At 46.8% G+C, this 24102-nt stretch overlaps 1 protein-coding gene and 1 pseudogene across 1 annotated transcript in view; both read right to left on the bottom strand.

Annotated features, from left to right (window-relative positions):
- FOXO3 (forkhead box O3) overlaps positions 1–2161 on the bottom strand; it is a 125434-nt gene extending 123273 nt beyond the window's left edge. Inside the window, exons 1-2 of the mRNA XM_025925326.2 lie at positions 1860–2161; positions 29–778 (exon numbers count right to left, since the gene is read on the bottom strand). Coding sequence (XP_025781111.1) covers positions 29–646 — 618 coding nt within the window. The 5' untranslated portion in view covers positions 647–778; positions 1860–2161. The remainder of the gene's footprint in view (positions 1–28; positions 779–1859) is intronic.
- An 8551-nt stretch (positions 2162–10712) lies between these two features.
- On the bottom strand, positions 10713–10807 carry LOC112862983 (U6 spliceosomal RNA; annotated as a pseudogene).
- Between the last annotated feature and the right edge of the window lie 13295 nt (positions 10808–24102).

Raw genomic sequence — 24102 nt, 5'->3', positions numbered from 1 at the left:
CGGCCGCCCGCCCGAGGTGGGTACGCACCTTCCACCCGGCCGAGCTGTTGCTATCGCCCTTATCCTTGAAGTAGGGCACGCAGCGCACCATCCACTCGTAGATCTGGGACAGAGTGAGCCGTTTGTCCGGGGAGCTCTCGATGGCGCGAGTGATCAGGTCGGCGTAGGACAGGTTTCCCCAGGCGTTCCGCCGCGACGAGCATTTCCTCGGCTGCCCGGAGCCCCCAGCCGCCCCCGGCTGCGGCGGTGGCAGTGGCTGCTGAGGCTGCAGCGGCGTCTGCGTCCCCCCGCTCAGCGCGCCCGCCGCGAGGGCTGGCCCGGACCCGGAGTCCTGCCCTCCAGGAGCCAGCAGCCGGGCCGAGTCTTCAAGGAGCAGCCCGGAGCCCAGCGTGCCGCTCCCGCCGCCGCCGATCGCCATGGCCGAGCTGGCCCTACCGCTACCGTCCTCGTCGTCTTCATCGTCCTCCTCTTCGGGGATCATGGAATCGGCAGCCGTCTCCCCTGAGGGCTTGGCCGGGCTCCCCTGGAGCTCTGGCCTCTGCAGGGGCCACGTACAGGAGCGCGGCCGGCTCTGGGGCTCGAACTCCGGGTCCAGCTCCACTTCGAGCGGAGAGAGCGGGGCCGGGGAGGCCGGTGCCTCTGCCATCTTCGCCGCCCGCCCGCCCGCGGCTAGGGCTCTCGCGCTCTCCTCTAGCGCCGGGGCGGGGTGCGGCGGGGGAGGGACGGGGGCGCCGCGAAGGCTCGGGCTCCCGGGAGCCGCTGCCGCTACTGCCGCCGCCTGGGGAAGCACGAGAGGAGAGAGAAGGAGAGTTCGTTATCCCGGGCTGGAGCCCGGTCCTCGGCGAGTCCTACCGCCGCTTCCCGGCCGCACGGCGCCCGCCTCCTAGAAGCAGGCAGACCTGGAGACGTGCGTCCCGCGAACCTGGCGCAGCAGACACCGCCCCCTGGCCAGGCCTCGGGGGAGACCGGAGCGAATCGACGGGCTCGCACGGGGCAGCCCCCTCCCCCCGCCGCCGCGGCCGCCAGATCTGCAGGTCCCTCCTGGGCTAGGTGGCTGGGCGGGGAAGAAGGGGGAGGGGCGGGGGCGGGGGAGGGGCGCGGGCCGCGCCTTTAAAGCGGGCAGCGGCCGGAGCTGGCGCTGCCGAGCGGCGGTAGGAGCCCGAGCGGGCGTGCGTTTGTTTATGTTTCGTTCGGGCCCGCTCAAGTGCTTCCCGCGGCGCCGCAGCCAAAGTCTGTGGCGTCTTCCGCTCTTCTCCTCCTCGCCCCTGGCCCTGCCGCCTCCGCGCCCCCTTGTACCCCTTCTCCTGGCCGAGGGGCCCGAGCCCGGGAACGGCACGGGCAGCCACCTTCTCCTCTCTTGGCCCCGCGGGCCGGGAAGGCGAACATGAGTCCGAGCGCGGACCGGCCCTTGACACTTCCAGAAAAAGGACCAGACGGGAAGCAGGGGGGCAAGCAGCTCGGCGGGTGTTTGCAAAGGGTCGAGCCAAGCAGGAACGACCACTTTGGATTTTTGTGTGGTTTATTTGCTCGCGGACGTTGTACCCTCCACCCCCTTCCCTGTAAAGAACGCGGGGAGGGGACAAGTCGGAACATAAATCTTCCAACAGGTCAGGAAGCGCCAAGTCTCCCGGGCTGCCAGAAAACCCGGACCAGCACGTTCATCACCTCCTTGCTCCCGCTGCTGCCATCTTGACAGTTTTCCCCCCTTCACTCAAGTCCTTTAAAAACACTAGCGGGAGGGAAAGGGGGCGCGCACACCGAGTCACGGGGAGGGAAAAGGGAAGCGCCTGGCCCAGCTCGGAAGCAGATCCGGAGTCACCGGGAAGGCGGCCGCCCCGCTGCAAAGCTCCGGCGCCTACCTCAGTTCCTTCCCTTCAGGGACGAGTGGGGAGGACGCACAATCCCGCGCGGGCCCGGGGCACGGCGAGGAGGGGGCGCGCAACCTCGGCGAAGGAGAGGCGCTCCGGCTGCCGCCGCAGCCCGCCTGAGGAAACGCCTGTCAGCCTGCGCGCCGCCGCCTTCCACATTCCTCCTCCTCCTCCCTTACACGAGCAGGGCGGCCGCGGCAGCAGCACAAAGTTATAGACACACGCAGGGTGCCTCAACCTAAGCTGACGGCGGGCGGGTCCCCGCCCAAGGGGAGGGCTGGGCGGCGGGCCCGGGTGTGCTGTGTGCGTGCGTGTGTGTGCGTGTGTGTATATGTGTGCTCGCGCGCGCGCCTGCGCGACCCGGCTCCGCGGGACTGCGGGCGTGGGTGTCGGGGCGCGCGCCGCGGGCTGGGACTAGGCGGGCTCCCGCAGCCCTCCTCGCTGGGCTCCTCCTCCCAAGAGTCTCAACGACAACAAAGCGCGGCGCCAGCCTAGGAGAAGAAGGAGGGGGAGAGCAGAGCCCCGAACGCTCCATGAGCGCAGTCGCGCGGCCTCTCAGACTCCGGGCAGGGCGCCTGGTACTGAGGGTCCCCGGCGGGCGCGTCAGCCCGTCAGGCTCTGGGCCCGCCCTGGTGTCCGGTTCCCGGTTAGAACACCCGAGATAAGATGCTGACCGCAGATCGCAGAGGTTACCTCGGCGTGGAAATACTGACAAGAGAAGATGTTGGTGCCATACAAGACTTCGATAAACTGACGCCCTCAGATTTGATCAGGCACCAAAAGGTTTGCAGCTGAGTTTCTTACCTAGGACGCTCGACTTGTCGTGGATTTCTTGGCAAATGAGGGGAGAAGTGTAACTAACTCGGGAGAAATGCAAATTTTCCCCCATTCCTAAACGCAAGGGCAGATTTTGAACAATTATGAATGGGAACTAAATTGCTTCTAATTTGTAAATGACTCCAGAACAGCTAATTGTGCATTTTTAAGTTTTGGGTTTTTTTATTTAAAGCTTCTTTAGGTTTGGGAAAACATCTTCACGAGTCCTTATCCTATTATCAGTGCCTAAATTGTTCATTTGTACACTAACAATGCACTACATGCGATACGCACACCAAAGCTCTATTCACTTTGGTTCATAAATATCTTTTTCCCCCTTTTTTCTTAAATCTTTGTCAGTCACTGGAGACCTCAGAGTCCAGAGCTCGCTCCTCAACAACCCAATACACAAAAAAGGTCCAACCCAGGGTACTCAGGAGTCCGCCCACCCAGCCAATTCCAGACTCCGGGCTTTGCGCAGGGCCCGTCACTCAAGTGACGCGCGGCCCCGCCCCTGCACCAAGCTAGTTCGACGCGTACAAACAGATGATGTCATTGTATCCACACGCGCGTGACCCGGGAGCTCTGCGCCGCGTCCCCATTCGCTGCACCGCCTACTCGTCAAACCACGCCGCGCGCTGACTGGCCGCGGGCACCAGTCTCCAGGCCCCAGACACCCCTCTCCGCCCCCCGCCCCCGCCCCCCAGCAAATAATAAACAATCGAGTAAAATTCTAAGGAAGAAAGGAGGGGACAGAGAGGAGAGGAGAGAAAGAGAGGGCGAACCTGAAGCCAACCTTTCGCGCGCTGAGGGAGAGTTCAGAGGCGGGGGACTTGAGAGGACAGAGGAGGGAAGAAGGGGAGCAGACCTGGGGCGATGGGTCCTGCTGCGAGGTGGTGGTGTAGGGAGAGGAAACTTGGAGAGCACCCTGCGGGGCGCGCCTGCCAAAGTAGAGGGACACTAGGGCCCTGGAGCTGCCGGGCTTGGTGCTTCTGGGCGGTGCGCGGCAGTCCGACGGGGTGGAGAGTGAGACACGCCGGAGCGGCGCGGGCGGAGCCGGCAGACACGTGCGGGAGGAGGGCGGGCGCGCGCCGAACTGGCTCACCCGGGGCGCGCGGCAGCAGTAGCCGCGCGCGCTTGTTTACCAGCGCACGTGGGTGTTATTTTTAAATGGAATGTTGTGCTGGCCGCGCAGCGGAGTGGCGGGCGCGTGGGGCAGCCCGCGCTGGCTGGGGGACGCTGCAGACCCGGGCCACGACCTCTCCGGGCTCCGCTCATGGGCCAGGCAGACTGTCTCCGCTGCAGGATTCCAGCGCAGCGGCTGGCTGGGGCCGGTGAGCCTGATGGCGACTTTCGCGCGCTGCCCAAGCCCCTACGGAGACGACGAGTTCCCGCCACCAAACGCTGCCTTCTTTAAGCCCGGTTTCGGCTCTTTCAATCACATTTCGGGAACAAAGCCGGCGGGGCTCCGCGGCCACAGGTTCCGGAGCCGATTTCACATGCTCACATACTCCCTGGCACACTACACCCTGGCCGCGAGGTGGATTTATCACCTTGCGTAGTTTGTGACCTCGCTCTCTTGCTCAGAATGTCCCCCGAACGCGCCCGTCACTTGGGCAGACAGGTCTGGCACGTACAAATGCGCTTTTGCTACCTCGGCTTCTCTTTGGAAGGGAACTCTGGGAAGGGGGGCTCTGACTGCTTCCTGGTGGTGTTCCTGCGCTTGCTGCTCCACTTTCCTCATTGTGGGCCTGTCCTGAGAGCCCTGAGTTTGCGTTTGGTTTATAGCCTGGCAATGTGGACGCTGACATAGGACAGCTCTCAACTGAAAGTGTCCCTGGGGGGTAAGGGGGCGGATTGGGACTTCAAAGATCACATGGGGGGGCCGAGGGGCTTTGGGGCATGTTACCAGGAGTCGTGTTCAGCATCAGCGTGTTCAGCTTTTTGGGAGGAACCCAGAGGCCAGATCACCCATTGCTTTGCACCGTGATAGAGCATAGAATACAAAGAACTTTGAGTTCCTTCTTAATACTTATAGCACACTGTTAAAAAAAAAAAAAAAGTTCACACTCTGAATCTAAGCAAACTTTTGTCCTTAAAGTACAAACATGCAGACTTAGAATATGTACTGGCTGGGCTCTCAGGTTATTAGATTTTCACTAAAAATCTGTTGAGTGTCCATTTACAGAATGCCTACCCCAAGGGCATTCAAAACCTGGAAGCATTAAAGATTCAGTAGATTAATTTAGCTTTTTGTGACCCCCTTGGTGAGGAATGGGGGTTGGGGACATGATATAGCTATGTCTCTCAAAAAGCTTACAGCCTTGAGGAGACAAGACATTAAAAAGTTGAGTATTTCGAGAGTTGAAAAGCAGTACAAGACAAACACAAGAGGTCATGCATAGTGTTGGGTAAGTTTCCAATGAGTTGAGGATCAAAACTTCAAATGGAAATAAAATAACAACAACAAAAACTTCAAATGGCAGTGATCAGAAACATTGAGCTTGGTAAATGTGCATCTTACTCAGAAAATTTACCCTTGTAATTTGTCCCTATGAGCAAACCTTGGAAAATCTGTGATTGTTACATTTTAGCATGAAATTGCTTTGACCTTTGCTTTCCCCACAAAGCCTCCATGCGCCTTCATTTCTTACCCGCAACTTTTTCTCCCTACACTTTTTAGTACATACAATCCCAAATTTAGAATTGTTCAATTTAGCGTTTTTCAACTTTACAGTGCTGTGCAAGCGATTCACATTCGGTAGAAACCCTACTTCAAATTTTGAATGTTAATCTTTTGCACCCCCCGCCATGTGCTGTAGATCATTTCTTGTGATGCTGGACAGCAGCAGTGAGCCACAGGACCCAGCCAGCCACCTGATCACTGGCCTTAACAACCAATATACTTAGAACCATTCTATACCTATATGGTCATTGTGTTTTTCACTGTCAGCATTCAATAAATTACATGAGATAGTCAACATTTTATTATAAAGTAGGATTTGTGTTAGATGATTTTGTCCAACTGTAGATTATTAATCTAAGTGTTCTGAGGGGTGCCTGGGTGGCTCAGTCGGTTAAACATCTGCCTTTGGCTCAGGTCATGATCTTGCGGTTCGCGGGTTCCAGCCCCGCCTCGGGCTCTGTGCTGACAGCTCAGAGCCTGGATCCCACTTCGTATTCTGTGTCTTCCTCTCTCTTTGTTCCTCCCCCACTCACACTCTGTCTTGCTGTCTCTCTCTCAAAAATAAATAAACAACAACAAAAAAAAAATACATACAAGTGTTCTGAGCATAAGGTAGGCAAGGCTAAGTTATGATGTTCGATAGGTTAGGTACATTAAATGCATTTTCAACCTACACTGGGTATTTTCAGGACATAACCATATCATAAGTCAAGGAAGATCTGTATAGGAAAGCTGAGTAAGTTATGGTTGTTGATCGAGAAGGAATGCCAGCCTTAACTTTGTGGTAGAATTTTTGGTCAAAACTTTCCCTACATCCTTTTTTTTTTTTTTTTTTTTTTTTTTTGGAGAGGGACAGGGTGGGGGGAGGGGCAGAGAGAGAGGGAGACACAGAATCCCAAGCAGGCTCCAGGCTCCAAGCTGTCAGTGCAGAGCCCGACACAGGGCTCAAACTCCTGGACTGCAAGATCATAACCTGAGCCAACATCGGATGACTAAACCAAATGAGCCACCCGGGCGCCCCAAAACTTTCCCCACTTCTTAACTCACTTCTTGTTTACTTTTATAAATGATCTGAGGTCGTAATTGTTCACTCCATTGTAAATTCAGTCACTGGAGGAACAAGACTTTACAAAACTTTTTACCCGAATAAGCTAAGTAAATTCACCATTTCCAACATCTAACTGTGAGGCAATTGGTAGTAGATGCCAGAGCTCTGCCTCTGAGGGGGCCACCACTCAGCACCTGGGTCCTTACCGATGCTCCTCACACCTAAGTCAGCTGCACACTCCTCTGACCCCAGAGCCTAAATACTAGGGAGCGAGCATGCTTCCCGTCAACCGAGTGCTCATTTCCCTCGAGGACTGGCTTCTACATCCATCTCAACAATGAAGACAGGAAACAAGTACAGTAGAAGCCTCCAAACATATATGTGACCCAGCTGGAAAGAAAGAAGGATCCCCAATATTCAGGTCTATGGCTGCTCCCCACCCTTTGTCTGACATCCACATTAGTCCCTTCCTCTGCCTCCCATTCCTCAGCAAACTACTCACAGGGAAAAAATATAGAACACTATGTATGAAAGAGCTTGAACTTTGCCTTGTCTTTCAGGGTGTTAAGGAGACAGCAGGCCCAAAATGGAGTTACTTTTGCTAAGTCCCACATCAACAAACCAAGACTTTATACCTAATGTAATTGCAGTTTCAATACCCACCCCGTGCCACCCCCAGGAATGTAGCCTGTAACCAGTCAACATGGAATTACCTGGTTAGCACTAATGAGATAACCATCCCAATGGGAAGTCCCCTTTCCAGTCCCCTTAGGAAGGCGACCTTGCCTGAAACAATGCATTCTTTGCTAATAATGTCTTTTTTTCCACCCCCTTTCCACCTTTAAAAACCTTTCCTTCTTTATAGCTTGGTGGAGCTCTCTTCTGCTGGATGGGATGCCGCTCAATTCATAATAGTTTAACAAAGCCAGTTTGAGCTTCAATTTTACTCAGTTGAATTTTTGTTATATAGCAAGGCATCATTCGAGGCAGGTTTCATCACCACCCTCCCCAAGAATCTCTAGAGCTCCTGTCCTCTCTCCTCTGCCTCCTTCGGGCATGACACACCCTGGCAGAGCATCCCCTAGTCATTATAATGACTGTCTTAGGACTCATTTGGAGGACAACTATGAATGTTTTCAGCAGGGAAAGAGTGGGGATCCAAAAAACATTGAAGGTGTACCTGAAAGGGAATTGCATCGAGAAGAGGGGTGGAAAGGATTCTCTGTTTTGGTATTATGAGGTAATAATGATAGCTAACCTTTATTTGTCACGTCCAGGCCCTGAAGTAAGCACTTTATTTACAGTATTTAAGCCCTCACAAAGACCAAATCAGGTAGATACACCAAATGCTAAATGTCATGGGGTTAAGAATTCAGGCTCTGAGGTTAAGTCGGATCCCCTCACTTACCAGGTATGTGACCTTGGGCTATTATTTAACCCTTGGCCTTAGTTTCTCATTCATGAAATGAGAATAATATTGGAAAGATTAGGTTAAATGAGGTGAACCTAAAGCATTTAGGATTAGAATACTGGGAAAGGGGGGCTTTGAATATAGTGATGCCCAGGCTCCATTTGGGACCAACTGAAGAGTATATTCTGGCACTGATTTTTTTTTTTTTTTTTTTTTAATGTTTGCCAGATGAATCTAAAGCAGTGAAAACTGAGAACACTGAATTCGAGGTCTCTCTTCTCTTTGCACTCCAGTGTTTGCCTTCAGCTAGAACTATTGGCTTCTGCTCAAGAATAATGACAGACCATTAAGTATGCACAAGGGGGCAGGTCTCATACACATCTCAGTTTGTCTCTAGAACAACCTACCCCAGTAGGGACCATCCCTCTCATTTTACAGCATTTTGCCCTAGGTCACACAATGAGTGGTAGGCCCAGAATTGGAACAAAAGGCTGTGTGGGTCCATGGCATTTGCTCCTTCACCAACGCTGCAATTCTTATCTAGGTGGGCCATTTAGCCTAGAGAAACAGAGCTGGAGACAGGCAAACAAACAGAACTCCAAGTGCAAACCCAACCAACCCAAAGCTGGTGTTTGGCCAAATCTGCACCCATCAGGTTGTTTTCTTGGATCTCTCATGTGTTTTTAAAGTTTTTGAGGGGTGCCTGGGTGGCTCAGTCAGTTAAGCGTCCGACTTCAGCTCAGGTCATGATCTCACGGTTCGTGGGTCCGAGCCCCATGTTGGACTCTGTGCTGACAGCTCAGAACCTGGATCCTGCTTCAGATTCTGTGTCTCCCTCTCTCTCTCTGCCCCGCTCCCACTCGCACTCTCTCTCTATCAAAAATCAAATAAACATTTAAAAAAAATTAAAGTTTTTGAATCAATTGGCAACATCTGAAAAGGAGGATATTTCACCTGAAAGTCAGATTTCTCATTCTTCTTGAGAAATAAGTAACTCTGGTAACACATGGCAACAATTAGCTGCTATGTGCTCTCCAGCTCACCTCTACATCATCAAGCCCTCTTCATTTATGTCTCCTGACCGACCTCTAGACTTTGGACTTAGCCACCTAACTTGTATCTTCTGCCTCATCAGGGCACAACAGAGCTGGCTCCTTCCAGCTCATGAGCAGTGACTGTGCACATCCCTACCCAACTCTTTGTTCCGTGAATCAGATTGGTCACTCGAAATGGATTGTTGTGGGAGTTGTTACCCCACAGAAACTGGCGATGCTAACAGTCGAGTCTTTTGTGGGTTTTGTTTTGTTTTCGTTTTTCCTGAAAGTCAGTTTGCTGGCACACCATTGCCCCCACTCCACTCAGCTACTGTCTGGGGCTCCGAAGACGAAGATTTGTTCTAAGTAGAAAGTGAAGGGAACAGAAGCATTTGAGAAACTACTTCAATTCTGCTAAGTAATTGATTATACATTGTCTAATTTTTATTATTTTTAAAGTTTATTTATGCTGAGAGAGAGACAGAGTGAGAGAGAGAGAATCCCAAGCAGGCGCCACACCACCAGCTCAGAGCCCAACGCGGGGCTCAAACCCTCGAACCTCAAGATCATGACCTGAGCCACCCGGGTGCCCCTGTCCAACCTTATTTTTAAAGTACTTGAACTTACTGTGATGGAATAGATATCCAGAATAAGCCTCTTGATGAAAACTAAAGTTGGATGTTTTACTATTTTTTAAAGTGAATCATTGAACTGGCAAGAAAGCAGGGAAACCACCAAAGTCAAAAACAAAGTTACGGTGGGACCCCTGGCAAGTGAGCAAGCTCCTAGAAAATCTGTCAAACAGCAGTGTCCTTGAGCTTCCACATTGACAGGTACCCAGTTGTGGAGACCCAGAAGATATACCCTGAAGCCTATCCAAGATCATGAGCATAATAAGAACCTATCCCAATGTAAACTGGCACAACCACTATGGAAAACAGTAAGGAGGTTCCGCAAAATATTAAAAATAGAATAACCAGGGGTGCCTGTGTGGCTCAGTCAGTTAACTGGCAGACTTTGGCTCAGGTCACAATCTCACAGTTTGTGAGTTCAAGCCCCACGTCCAGCTCTATGCTGACCGCTCAGAGACTGGAGCCTGCTTCAGATTCTGTGTCTCCCTCTCTCTCTGCCCCTCCCCCACTCATGCTCAGTCTCTGTCTCTCAAAAAATAAATGTTAAAAAATTAAAAAAAAAAAATAGAACAACCATATGATCCAGCAATCTCACTTCTGGAGATCCAAAGGAAATGAAATAACTATCTCAAAAAGATATCTGCACCCCCAATATTCATTGCAGCATAATTCACAATACCCAAGGCATGTTTCCCAAGGCATGTAAACAACTGTCCACCGAGGGATGAAGGAATAAAGAAGATGTGGTGTGTATGCAATGGAATATTAGTTATAAAAAAGAAAGAAGTCCTGCCATTTGTGACAACATGGATGAAACTTGAGGGCATTATGCTAAGAGAAATAAGTCCTACAGAGAAGGAGTGTAGTATCTCACATATATGTAGAATCAAAAAAGTCGAATTCCTAGAAATAGTGGATTGGTGGTTGCCAGAGGTTTTTTGTGAAGCAATGGAGAAATGTTGGTCAAAGGGTATAAACTTTCAGTTATAAGATGAATAAGTTCTGGGGATCTAATGTACAGCACGGTGACTATACTTAACAACACTGTATTTTATACTTGAAAGTTACTAAGAGAGTAAATCTTAAATGTTCTCACCACACACACCCACACACGAGTAATTATGTGAAGTGATGGGTGTGTTAACTAACCTAATGGTGCTAATCATTGCATGATATATACATATATCAAATAATCATGCTGTGTACCTTTTTTAAAAAAAAATATGGAATGCTTCACAAATTTGTATGTCTTCTTTGCACGGGGGCTATGCTATCATTCCAATTTTTGCATATGTGCTGCCGAAGTGAGCACACGCTGTACAACTTAAACTTACATAATGTTACATGTCAACTATACCTTAATAAAATTGGGAGAAAATATTTCATATAAAACACTTCTATATTAAAAAAAAAGAACCTCTCTGATAAAACTGGGATTCCAAACAGCCAAGTAAAGATGAATGTGAAATTGACTTGTTCTGCAGAAGAGGACCCCCCCAAAATTTGCCTGTATTGATCTGGTGCTGGATGGAGTAAAACCAAAAAGACATATGAATCTTCCTTGAGAGTTCATCACTACACTGTGATCTGCACGTAAGATTGTGATTTAAATTCCTGATACCATGGAATTTTAAAAACCTAATCAGTTCAAGTTTGGGGTACTCCAAACAACTGGAAAGAGCAGACACAATCCTCTCTGGAGGAGGAGATCTTGAACTTAGGCCCCAAAGAATGCCCACAGATAAAGTTGCAAGAACAAAAGTTTATAATCAGAAAACAAAACAGGGGCACCTGGGTGGCTCAGTCAGTTGAGCCTCCGACTTCAGCTCAGGTCATGATCTCACACTCCATGAGTTGGAGCCCCACATGGGGCTCTGTGCTGACAGCTCAGAGCCTGGAGCCTGCTTCAGATTCTGTGTCTCCCCCCTCTCTGCTCCTCCCCTGCTCATGCTCTGTCTCTCTCTGTCTCAAAAATAAAAAAATAAAAAATAAAAATAAAATAAAAAAAACAAATAAGGAAGCAAGCCTCCATAAGTAAGAGCAGATAGAAACAAAAAAAGATCAGATACACAAAGATTTAGGATATTGCAATAAGCAGACCCAGAAAATAAGTGTGTTTAATATATTTCAAGAAATAAAAGAGAAGCTTGAAAATATAAGCAAAGAACAGAGTTCAAAAGAAAACAAAAGCTAAATAGATTTTAAATCAAAGACTTCTTACTTATTTTTAATTTTTTCTTCCCAAGTAGAGTTTAGGTCCTTGAAGACCTCAGGGCCAGGCTGAATGCCTTATAGGTTATGGTTTGCCAGTTGAAGGAAGGAAGTACTCAATTCTTCTTTTGAAAGCCAGCAGTAAGAATTGAGTTTGTGACCACAGTTTCTAAATTCTATTATAAGATTCAACAAATCACTTCTAAATTTTTTTTAACGTGTATTTATTTTTGAGAAACAGAGAGAACACAAGGAGAGAGACAGCGAGACAGAATCCGAAGCAGGCTCCAGGCTCCAAGCTGTCAGCACAGAGTCCAATGCGGGGCTTGAACTCACAGACCAGACTGCGAGATCATGACCTGATCCAAAGTCAGATGCTTAACCGACTGAGCCACCCAGGCGCCCCCCAACAAGTCACTTCTAAAGGAAAGGAAGTGGGGCGCCTGGGTGCCTCAGTCGGTTAAGCATCCGACTTCAGCTCAGGTCATGATCTCACGGTCATGAGTTCGAGCCCCGCGTCGGGCTCTGTGCTGACAGCTCAGAGCCTGGAGCCTGTTTCAGATTCTGTGTCTCCCTCTCTCTCTGACCCTCCCCATTCATGCTCTGTCTCTCTCTGTCTCAAAAATAAATAAACGTTAAAAAAAATTTTTTTTTTAAAAAAAAGGAAAGGAAGCCAGGAAGGCAGAATTAATGCAATGCTGCCAGCTGACAGGCCTGCGGCAGACTGCATTGGGCATCATAAGTGGTGCATCCACTCCATTTCTCATTTGGGGAAAACTTGTACATCTACTCACTGGAAAATCTATTTTAAATGCCTAGTAATTGGAATCTTACATACAAATTACTTTAAAACATTGATGTGGTACTTTAAAGAAATCAAGGTCACATGGAACCATTCATTATTCTTCAGACTTACATCTACCTGGTGCAATTTGGCATGTCCACTAGTGTGTAAAGTTTTCTAGAATAATCTAATACTAAAATCCCTACAGGGTGTGTTTCAAGGCTCACGAGACATGATTATTGCCTCTCCTACATTCACAGCTGGGAACGGAGTAAACTTGTGGAACAGGAAGACAGCAGAGGAAACATATAAAAGTTTGGCAAATTTTGCAAGTCTGATGTAAACAATTTAAAATCCTCAAACTAGCAAGGTATGAGGTCTGTGCATATGTTACAGCAAAGCCTGGCATAGGAAAGTACTGGGTAAGCTACCGCGGTTGCCTTATAAGGATGGTGTATTTGAGTTTGAATGTTATTTATTAGTGATGGTTTGAATGTCTTGGAAGAAGGTTTATCCTTTGCCAGAGGAACTTCTCTTTCAATTCAGGTCGTGGCAGACCCCTTCTTCGTGGCTTGAGTAGGGGTCCTAGTGCCATTAGTGGGACCTGCTTTCTGAGTCCAGTCTGCCCACTTCAAGAAGCATTCAGGGCATCTGGCCTGAGCACCTGGGTTCTCACCAGGGAGGAAAGTCTGGTTGGTGGTTCGATCCACTCTTGTCCACGTGTTGGAAAGGCCTCACCTTCATTCTGTTGCTTGACTCTCTAGATAGTTCACGTTCCTTTAATAATCACATTTCTGCGCCCTCTCAGTGGTTACCTGTGCTCATTTCTGGAGAGACTACGGATGCCAACAAAATAGGTGACAAAATCGCTAAATGAGATATATGTGAGGAAGAAGCCTCCAGGCCTCCAAACACGAGTCATTTTATGAAAGCGTAACATCTGAACTGCACGTATTTGCACGGTATTTAGAGCTCTTTTGCAACTTCAATTAATTCTCAAATGTATACTGTTAAGGGCTTCTTTTTTTTTTTTTTTTTACTCTTAAACTTTTATAAAATCTGTATTTTGGAAACAAATAATGAAGCCAAGTGAATAATTACATAAAAATCCACAATCCCTAGGGTATCTGTCCTGTTAAGGGAACTAACCAAACCCGTCACTTTGGGTCAGGCTTTCCTATTCACTATGGAGAGTGAAACTCACTTTGTAGTTTGTAGGGATCTTGCCCACCAATAAGATGAGGTTTGAGCCAAGCCCCCCCTTTTTTCTCATTTGTTGTGTTATCAAACTATGTGGTTGAAGAGTGAATTGGTTGTCATGACAACCAACTGGAAGGGCTGTGACCCACAAGGAGCCTAGAAGTGGGAGATACTGCGGCCTGCACAGCTGGCCTTTCTCCAGTGCACAGGCAGCAGAGAGGAGAGTCCAACAGCCAGGGGATGGTTGGTGGCCTCAGAAACCATTCTCAGCTGTCCCCTGGACCTGACAGCTCAGTGGTAAGTGGTGAAATCAACTTTCCTCACCTGCTGAATAGAGAATCAGAGCCGAGCTGGGGAAACCACAGGTGGAAGAATTCCATGAGGCTCAGTCTGAAAGAAGTCATTTTGACCTTTTCGCCCCTCCCCCTATAAACTCAGTATTACCAATAAGTTGTTCCTTTTAAACAAATTGATCCCCCAAGTGAACAATTAGAATTGCATTCCTATCTCAAGTATAAAAACTAGTTTCTAGTATGTTTTAAGTTAGTCCTCCTCCCCTTTTCCACAGTTGTAGTATATTAATATTGAAAGCAGGCTGGTCAGAATTCTTACATCATTGTTGCTTAACTTCTGGATTCAAGAAATACTCAGAAGATGAGAATGCTTGGAAAATCCCTTCTAGAAGTCCTTAATGTGGTCCCGCCTAATGCTTTCATTCTCTCAGATACTAAAAAGAAAAAAAAAAGTGTATTAACCTTGAATCTTTCAACTTATCCAATAGGAAACAAAGGCACTTAAAATATTTTAAAAGGCATCTATGTTTTGTACTTGTCCTATATCTATGAGGATGATACGCCTATCTTCTTTTTCAACATATACTTTCTTTTTTTCAGTTCTCTATTGAGAAATATAACATGTTTACAGAAAGTCAGAGAAGAGTTTACACTTTATATGACAGTACAGTTTAATGAATGGCTGTTAGGAGAACATCATATAACTAATACTCAGGTCAAAAAATAGAAAGGGTGCCTGGGTGGCTCCGTGGGTGGGTTAAGTATCCGACTTTGGCTCAGGTCATGATCTTGTAGTTCATGAGTTTGAGCCCTGAATCAGGCCTTGTACTGACAGCACAGAGCCTACTTCCTGTCCTCTGTCTCCCTCTCTCTCTCCAAAATAAATAAACATTTAAAAAATATATTTAAAAAAAGAAATAGAAGATTACCAGCACCCTAAAATCCCTAAAGTGCCCTTTCCCGTCAAAGCCCTCCCCTATCTCCCTAAAAGTCATCACTCCTAAACTTGTGGTAATTTCTTTGCTTTTCTTTATAGCTTTCCACCTTGTTTGCAGCCCTAAACACTCTCCTTTGGTTTTTTTTTTTTAATTAAAATGTTTTAATGTTTATTGTATTTTTGAGAGAGAGAGGCAGAACATGAGCGGGGGAAGGTCAGAGAGAGAAGGGGACATAGGATCCAAAGCAGGCTCCAGGCTCTGAACTGTCAGCACAGAGCTCAACACGGGGCTCGAACTTATGAACCGTGAGATCATAACCTGGGCCAAAGTTGGATGCTTAACCAACTGAGCCACCCAGGCGCCCCTACACTCTCCTTTAGTTTTGCCTCTTTTTTAAATTTTTTTTTACCTTTATATGAATGGGATCACACTGCATATGTGATCTCTACGTCTTCTTTTGGGTCTTACTTCCTCTCTGGATAATGTGAGGTTCACCCATATTGCTATGGGCTGCTCTGCTTCATTCATTTTTGTTGCCAAATAGTCAGTTGTATGAATAGCTCTCCATCTATGTATAATCTATATATAGTTAGTGTCTCTATTCAAATGTTGATGGCTAATTGGGTTGTTACCATTTCAGTGCAGTTGAGAACATTGTTGTTCTGGCGTTCCTAGGCATGCGTGCATGACTTCAGTCTATACTTGATAGAGGAGTTTCTGGGTCATAGGCTTCTCCCGCTTCACTGAACGCTGGACTGTTCTCTGAAGTGGTTGTACTGTTTGCACTCTCACCAGCACCGGATGTGTGCGCTCTTTGTCCACATTCTCACTAGCAATTAAAATTGTTGAACCATTTAATTTTGTTAGTTTCTTTTAGTGATGATTTAGATTTAATTGAGATTTACTGAGCATCTGCTAAGAAGCAGTGCCGATACTAGAACTTCTCTGTGTATTTAATCATCATAAAGTCACAACAGCCCCCGAAAGGGGATGATGTTCTCTCCATTTCATAAATGAGGAAAATGAAAGCCACAAGCTAGAAGTTTCCCAGCAGAGGCCGTGACAAAAGTGGGACCAGAAGCCAGGTCTGGCGGACTTACAAAGACCACACACTCTCCACGTTCCTACACAGTCTCCATCTCTGACCTCTGCTTCCCCTCATCAGCATCTGGAAGACAGATGGCTGGGTCAGAAGTATGTTGCTTAGAGTCCACCCCAGACCCTTGCTGGGCACCAGGCCCCGGTTCTGACCTCACACACACCTCACAGACTCCACCACCTGAAGGGAACTTTACAGGTCACACTGCACTCACCCAGCTGAACCACATTTCTCTTGTTATAAAGGATTCCTCTTAAACACTCTTTTAAAACTAGTTTATTCTGTTTTGTTTATTGCCCGGAACCCCACTTCCTTCTCCTTCAGCTCAGCCTTAGTCCTTTTGCAGGGGGATCTTCCCTCCCAGACTCTGAGCTACTTGAATACAAAGACTGTGTTTTAATCCCTTTTAAAAAAAAATCATGTGTTGTGAGGAGGTGTCAAAGGGTGTGGAGTTTCAGTTATATAAGATGAATAAATTCTGGGGATCTCTACCAACATAGGATCTGTAGTTAACAATTCTGTGTTACATACTTAAAATTTCGCTAAGAGGGGAGATCTTATGTTAAGTACTCTTACCACAAAAGAAAAAAAAGGGGCTCCTGGGTGGCTCAGTCAGTTGAGTGTCTGACTTCACCTCAGGTCATGATCTCGCAATTCACGAGTTCGAGCCCCACGATGGGCTCTGTGCTGACCCCTCGGAGCCTGGAGCCTGTTTCAGATTCTGTGTCTCCCTCTCTCTCTCTGCCCCTCCCCTGCTCACGCTCTGTCTCTGTCTCAAAAATAAATAAACATTAAAAAAAGAAAAAAAAAAGTAATGAAAAGAAAGAAAAAAAGAAATGGGGCAGAAATAAACTTTTAGAGGTGATGATGAATAAGCTTATGGCCTTGATGGTGGTGATGGTCTGGGAGAGCACATACTTATCTCCAAACTCATCAGGTTGTATACCTTAAATATATACAGCTTTTTGAGTATCAGTCATACCTCAGTAAAGTGGGTAAAGTATGATGAAACTAAAGGAAATGAAATAAAGTAGAAGGAAAGGAAAGGAAAGGAAAGAAAAAAGAAAAAATTGGGTGTTGAATGCTCAGACCAGGAGCAATATAGGAGAAAAAGCACAAGGCCCAGGGGACATGGCTGCTGTCCCCTGCTCCATTCTCAGCTCACCCAGGCCATTTGACTTTCCCATGTCTCACTGTCTCCTTCTATAAAATGAAAAGGCTAGCCTGGACAATCTCAGAGGCACTTGGTGCTAGCATCTGTGACTGGGCTAATTAATTTCCTCAAAAAGCATTTATCTAACACCTTCTGTTTGCATCCTTTTATAAACGAAACTCTGGCCCATATCATTAATATTCAGATAAAATGCCACAGAGCTGTTGTGTTTTCCCTTCTTTACATGTTCAGAGATATTTGTTATGTCTTCATGGCTTACCTATTTCTAACCACCGGATTTAGTTCTTTTTTAGCAAGAGCCATCTTCGTTATTTCCCCACCAGCCTGGAAGCTCAGTGAGGCCAGGGATTTGAGGCCAGGGATTGTGTCTAATTTGTCTTTGTATCTCCAGCACATCGCAGATGTTCAATAAACATAGAAGGAAGCAAGGGAGGAAGGGCAAGAGGGAGAAAAGGAGGACTGATGTTTAGAATCTTCCCATACTTGTGATATCACTGAGCACAGAGATGGTCGATATTTAAACCACAGTCCCTGTCCGTACAGGGTGCCATTGGTTGCAAGCTCTGACCTTTCACTGAACCAGTAGATCATCAGAGCTATACAAAATTACATTTTTTTTACTGAAGCCTTTCACGGGTACCTAATGGTATTGTGGCCATGATAAAGAATGCCAAGTGTCCCTGAATGCAAAGGAGAACAGAAATGAATCGTAATACAGTTACCAGACTCATTTGGCTTTTAACCATAGAAAGTCGACAGCTCTGGGAGATCCGTTATTTCTGCTGAATTGGTGTTTAGTATAAGGCAACCTGCTTTCTGCTAGTTTTTGTTAGTGTGTTTTAGAGGTGCTGTTTAGGAAGGTCTAATTTTCTTTATCTGGGTCCAGCTCTGAGTTCTGCCAAACTTCCTGGGGACCCATGACTTATTATGAATATGCCCCAATTACATTTCCTGCCCACAGTCACCAGGTCCATGTCCCTAACTCAAATGCAAAACACAAAATTTTACTTTGCTCAAGCTAGTTCTCCTGTGCTTAGCCAAGGTGCTCTCCTGCTCTCACATGACAACCCTTTGCCCTCTGAAAAAGAAGTCTTTGGACTTCCGGACCTCTCCCTCGGGGGCAGGGGGGTGCAAAACAGACTTGCCACCCCCACCCCCACCCCCACTAAAAGGTCTGACCTTAGGCTGGTTGTGGAGGATCAGGCTGCTGATTTATTTTTTCTTTACCATTTCCCTCTAAGGTGTCCAGGGGGAGAAGACTAGTCTCTAGGTAGAAAGGTGGACTTTACTTTTCAAAGCACAAAAACAAGCCTGGAATAGAGCCAGGCTGACTTCAGACTCTTTCTGTCTACAAAGTTCTCATGTCTCAAACCAGCTGAGACTTGGGAGAGGTTCTGATGGAAGGTCCCAGGGGCTGAGCCTCTAGACAGCCACCTACTTCTCTCACGTGTGGAGGGTCCTGGGACAGTTTCTGGCCACAGGTGACCCCTCCCCTCCACATCCCCCTCCGTAATCGCCAGGTATTCAGCAACACTTCCGGAGGGACTCTGTGGGCGAAAGGCGCTGTGTCAAGTGCCAAGTAAATCCCTGACTTGTCCCAAAGCTCTCAGTCTCCAAGTGCTATGCTAATCCAACTCCGTAAGGTCAAGCCCCGTGTAGGCCCATTTTTAAAACTAGATGATACACTTCTTAAGGGTTAGGATATGTCTTAGCTTTTTTCCCCTCCTGCGTTTCCTGGAGCCGCTGCGATGGCTCTGCCATATCTTCTAACCATTGCCTGAGGCTGAAAAACACTATCTCACACATCCATGTGTTACGATTTTCAAATGGTATTTAAGCACTGTCACGAATACTTGTCATTATGAATTATTCTCAATTAATGGATAATAAAGTAGAGCCACGATCATGGGAGATGCCGGAGTTCGTTTTGACACTAAAAGGAAGCCCTTGTTTATAGAAAGGTGGGCAAAAGATACAATAGATATTTTGTACCTGACTGATGGCCCTATAGCCCCATTCAGGGATCCCTGGCTTCCTGTTCTTTGGGGATTAGGCGAAGGAAAGATGTCAACACTTTCTCATCAGCAAGGGGGTTCTGCACGAGTGGATGATGGGCTTGATGTCTTTAAACTCCTGCCTTAGTTGGCCTGTAACTGCTGTCATAGGAAAGATTCAGCTTGGGGAAAAAAAGATCCCTTTTTAAAAAGAGATGAGCTACATACAAAAGCCCCTAACATTTATTCTGGGTTTTATAACCACCACCACTCCCATTCTAGTCTTGCATTTCTCTAAAAAATGGAATGGTTGCTGAAAAGTAAATGAATCACTTCAGGGATGAGACCCAATTCTGGAACATTTTTCTCCCGAAAGGGTAATTTTTCAGAATAATCTTGAAACCGGGGCTTGCCAGTGGAGGCCTTCATTCGTATTTGCACCGTTGTTTGCCTGCACGAACCCAGCGTGAACCAGGGGGGTTGGTCTACTCTGCGTCCTGAGCCGAGCGCTGGCCTAGTACTCCTGGTCTGGTGTAGATACCCCTTGCTGCTGCCATCCTTGCTGGAAGCATCCGTGCAGTGCTGTTTGACATCGCTCTCTCCGCGGGTGTTGCTGTGGATTGTCATGAACCGGCTTGCTGTGGGCTCCCCACTCTTGCTGCTGCCAGCTGTCATGGTCCCTTAGATCCGTGCAAACGGCCACCATCAGGGAGCCCCTGAGTGCATTCGGCGGCCCAGCAGGCCTCTCAGGCGGGTCAGCAGCTGAGCTCTGCATGTGTTCGCAACCCCCCAGTGCTCCCAGAGCACAGCCCCACCAATGCCTGCCAGTTCCACAGTTGTAATTGTCTTCACTTTAATTCTCTGCCTCAAGCTCCTTTCGTTCCAGCCTCCAGATTTTCGCCTGGTGAAAACACTCCCTGCGAAGAATGGCTTGTTCTTAGGCCAGGTTTTCCAGTTTCCCCAAGAGTCGGCCTGAGGCTGCTGCCACTGTACTTGGAGAGGACAGATCCCTTGGGAGAACCTACTCACCAAGGCCCAAGCAGGCTCCCTCCTCCTCAAGTGCCTTCATCTTCATCATTCCCGAGGCTTCCACAGTTCCTTCTCATTCTCTCCCGCCAGCCACCACGTATAACACGCTCGGAGGGTTGGGGTAGGAACAGAAAGAGCTTTAGTAAAGTCTCAAGAAGCATTTGTTAACTAAAGTGAAAATACACAGTGACCCCAGTACTGTTGTTCATTTCCCAGCTTAAGATGCCAAGAAATTACAATGATATTTACGAAATAGGAAGGGGTGACTCTGCAGAAGCAGAAAGAAATCAAAACTGGCTGACCAGCTGACCACAGACAGTGTCCTCCTACCACGGCTGATGTGATGAGGTACCTAGACTCCAAGTTGACAGAACATGGTGAAATTCAGCACAAAGGACCACGAAGAGGCCGTCTCTTAACTGCCCCACATGTTTATATACAAACTCGATTCAGATCAGAATTAACGTTTCTTGTCATCTCCGCTGAGCCCTGTGAGGGGCTTACGCGGTAGGCAGTCCTTTATTTCCAGGTAGGAGAGTTGAGGCCAAGAACCAGGCTTGGTGAGAACAGGGCTGGACCTTACCACAGCCCCTGGCTCCAAATTCATCCTTCCTAGAATCCCCCCCAAGAAGAAAGTATCTTTCCCTCTGCCTCTGGCACCTCTTTCTGGCAAGTGTCTGTAACTCCGCTGGTGTCACTGTCTTACTTAAGTAGAGAATCATGTCAGAATGGGAGACACATTTAGAGACTGTCCATAGTCTACAGTCACCCTGTACCAGGGCACATTATGTGCGCCCAGAAGGTTCCAGGAGGGTCAGACACACATGGTAGTAGTCTGATGCCCATCTTTCTAGAAATACATCTTTCCTCTGTGGCTCTCAGGGCACTTCGCACATCTTATTCTTTACCTGCTTTATCACAGTGAGGGAGGTCACAGCCAGAACCCCTATTTTGCACAGGGAGAAAGAGAGGCAGAGCGAGAGAGGAAGAGCAGAAACACACATCCCTCCATACTGGCTACCTTCACTATCAAACTTCACAGCCTCCACTTGTTTTCCTCAGCACCTCTCACTGTTTTACAGAAAATTTAAAAGAAATTCAGGTGAGTTGGCAGGTTGTGTTTTCCTCAAAGTGGAGCAAGCGTCCCCAGGCTGCCCTCTGCAGAGCTGGGAAGAGCCAGGTCTTTGCCTGTGTTTACTGGTCTCTTCCTGCCATCTTGTGGCTGCGAGCCAAGTGTACATGCAAATTCCAGTCTTCATTTCCCAGGCTCTCTAAACAGAGTGAGTTTCTGTCCCTTGCAATCTACACCCTGGGAGGAAGAATCCACTAAATGCATGATTCATTTACCCCTTAGTATGAAATGAGGAGAAAGAAACTGAGAGCATCGTACAGTTATCAAAAGAGGAGGCAGAAAACATCAGATGCCAACTTTTACCAAGGTGAACTTTTGCTGAAATTGGGTAGATGAGGTGCCCGAAGAATGGGGACCTTCCCATTAATCCAGCTTTGGTTCTGAAGTGCGGGCTAACTATGCTTGAGAATAAACTTTACGAACAAGTCTTAATTTTTTTTTTAATTTTTTTTTAATGTTTATTTATTTTTGAGACAGAGAGAGACAGAGCATGAATGGGGGAGGGTCACAGAGAGAGGGAGACACAGAATCCGAAACAGGCTCCAGTCTCTGAGCAGTCAGCACAGAGCCCGACGCAGGGCTCGAACCCACGGACCGTGAGATCATGACCTGAGCCGAAGTCGGACGCTTAACCGACCGAGCCACCCAGGCGCCCCAACAAGTCTTAATTTAATGAGCATTGCACCCCCCCCCCCACCATTAGTGATATTCCAGAACACTTTGGATGCCTCTGTCCCATAATTCAGCTAAATTTACTACTCTCTAAATGTTTTGGCAGGGCCTTTTCATGTTTTGAGTAATATAACATACAAACACAATAAAAGGAATTTCTTGGCTCATATAACTGCAAAAAAAAACAAAAACAAAAACAAAAAAAAACAAAGGTAAGGAAAAGTTCAGGCATGGATTAATCCAGAAGTTCATGTTGTCTTCAGGGTTCTGAGTCCTTGTCTGTGTGGTTCTTTCTACCCTTGCCCTTTGGTATGTTGGCATCATCCGCAGGCTACAGAGCTGACTGTGGCAATGCCAGGCCAGACCTCGTATCTTCATGCTACATAGTCCAGACAAAGACGAGCTATCTCCTTTGGTAGTGCCCAGAAGATCAAGGCACTGATCAAGGCACTGATCAAAGCTTCCTGATCAAAAGCCCTTGTTAAGTATTTCCTTGTATCTTTGTGAGGCCAAGACTGGTCCCTATCCCTAAGCCAATCACAATTTGTTCTTATCCCTAAGCCAATCACAATGCCCAAAGCAGGGGGTAGGATTCTCTGACTAATGTAAGCCAAACAGGGTCCACTCTGGAGTTAGGGTGGAATCAGTCTCACACAGCACGTATGGCTACCACGGAATGGGGTGGGAGCATTCTCCAAAGAAAACTGGACCCTGAATTTTGGTGGGAGAAAAGGAATAAATGCTAGGGAGGTAACCAATAAGAGTGTACCACACTCTTTTGCACTGTTGGTAGGAATGCAAACTGGTGCAACCATTGTGGAAAACAGATTGCAAGTTCCTCATAAAGTTAAAAATAGAACTACCCTATGATCCAGCAATTGCACTACAAGGTATTTACCCAAAGAGTACAAAAATACTAATTCAAAGGGATACATATACACCAATGTTTATAGCAGCATTATCTACAACAGTGAAATCATGGAAATGGCCCAAGTATCCATCTATTGGTGAATGGATAAAGAAGATATGATAAGATATGATATATATATATACATATATATATACGTATATATATATATATATATATATATATATATATATATATATATATAGTGGAATATTACTTAGCCATGAGAAAGAATGAAATCTTGTCATTTGCAATGACAAGAATGGAGCTAGAGAATATTATGCCAAATGAAATAAATCAGAGAAAGACAAGTACCATATGATTTCACTCATATGGGGGATTTAAGAAACAAAGCAACGAACAAAGGGGGGGAGGAGAGAGAGGCAAACCAAGAAACATAATCTTAACTATAGAGAACAAACTGATGGCTACCAGAGGGGAGGTGTGTGTGGGGGGGGGGGGGGTGTGATGGGTGAAATAGGTGGTGGAGATTAACAAGCGCACTTGTGATGAGCACTGGGTAATGTATGGAAGTGTTGAATCACTATATTGTACACCTGAACTAATATAACATTAATATAACACGAACAAAAACTTTACAAAAGTACCACACCACTAGTTTCCATTTTTTTCATCATATACCCCCAATCAATAAACATGATGTATATTTAATACATAAATTATAGATTTACACTAATGTAGCATCTATTTGTACACTATAATACCAATATATATATTTATGTATGTATCATTTTTTTCTTCCAATTTTTTAAAAATTCCAGTTAGTTAACATACAATGTAATATTAGTTTCAGAAAAATATATTTTAAAGGCTGAAATTAAAGTAAAATCATAAACAGTTTTTATCTTATTTTATTAACAGTGTTGAAAAATTGTTTTCTCTCTCAAGACTGTGATTGAAATAGCAAAAAAATCTGATTAAAACTGGGCAGAAGATTCACAGAGCTAGAACAAACAATCCTAAAATTTGTATGGAACCAGAAAAGACCCCGAATAGCCAAAGCAATCTTGAAAAAGAAAACCAAAGCTGGAGGTATCACAATCCAGACTTCAAGCTGTATCAAAAGTTGTAATCATCCAGACAGTATGGTACTGGCACAAAAACAGACATCCAAATCAATGGAACAGAATAGAGAACCCAGAAATGGACCCAC

Source organism: Puma concolor, chromosome B2, assembly GCF_028749965.1.
Source record: "Puma concolor isolate L17-30 chromosome B2, mPumCon1.1.hap2, whole genome shotgun sequence".
Classification (NCBI taxonomy): domain Eukaryota; kingdom Metazoa; phylum Chordata; class Mammalia; order Carnivora; family Felidae; genus Puma; species Puma concolor.
Note: the sequence above shows the minus strand (reverse complement) of the source record. Positions and strands in the feature narration are given on the sequence as shown.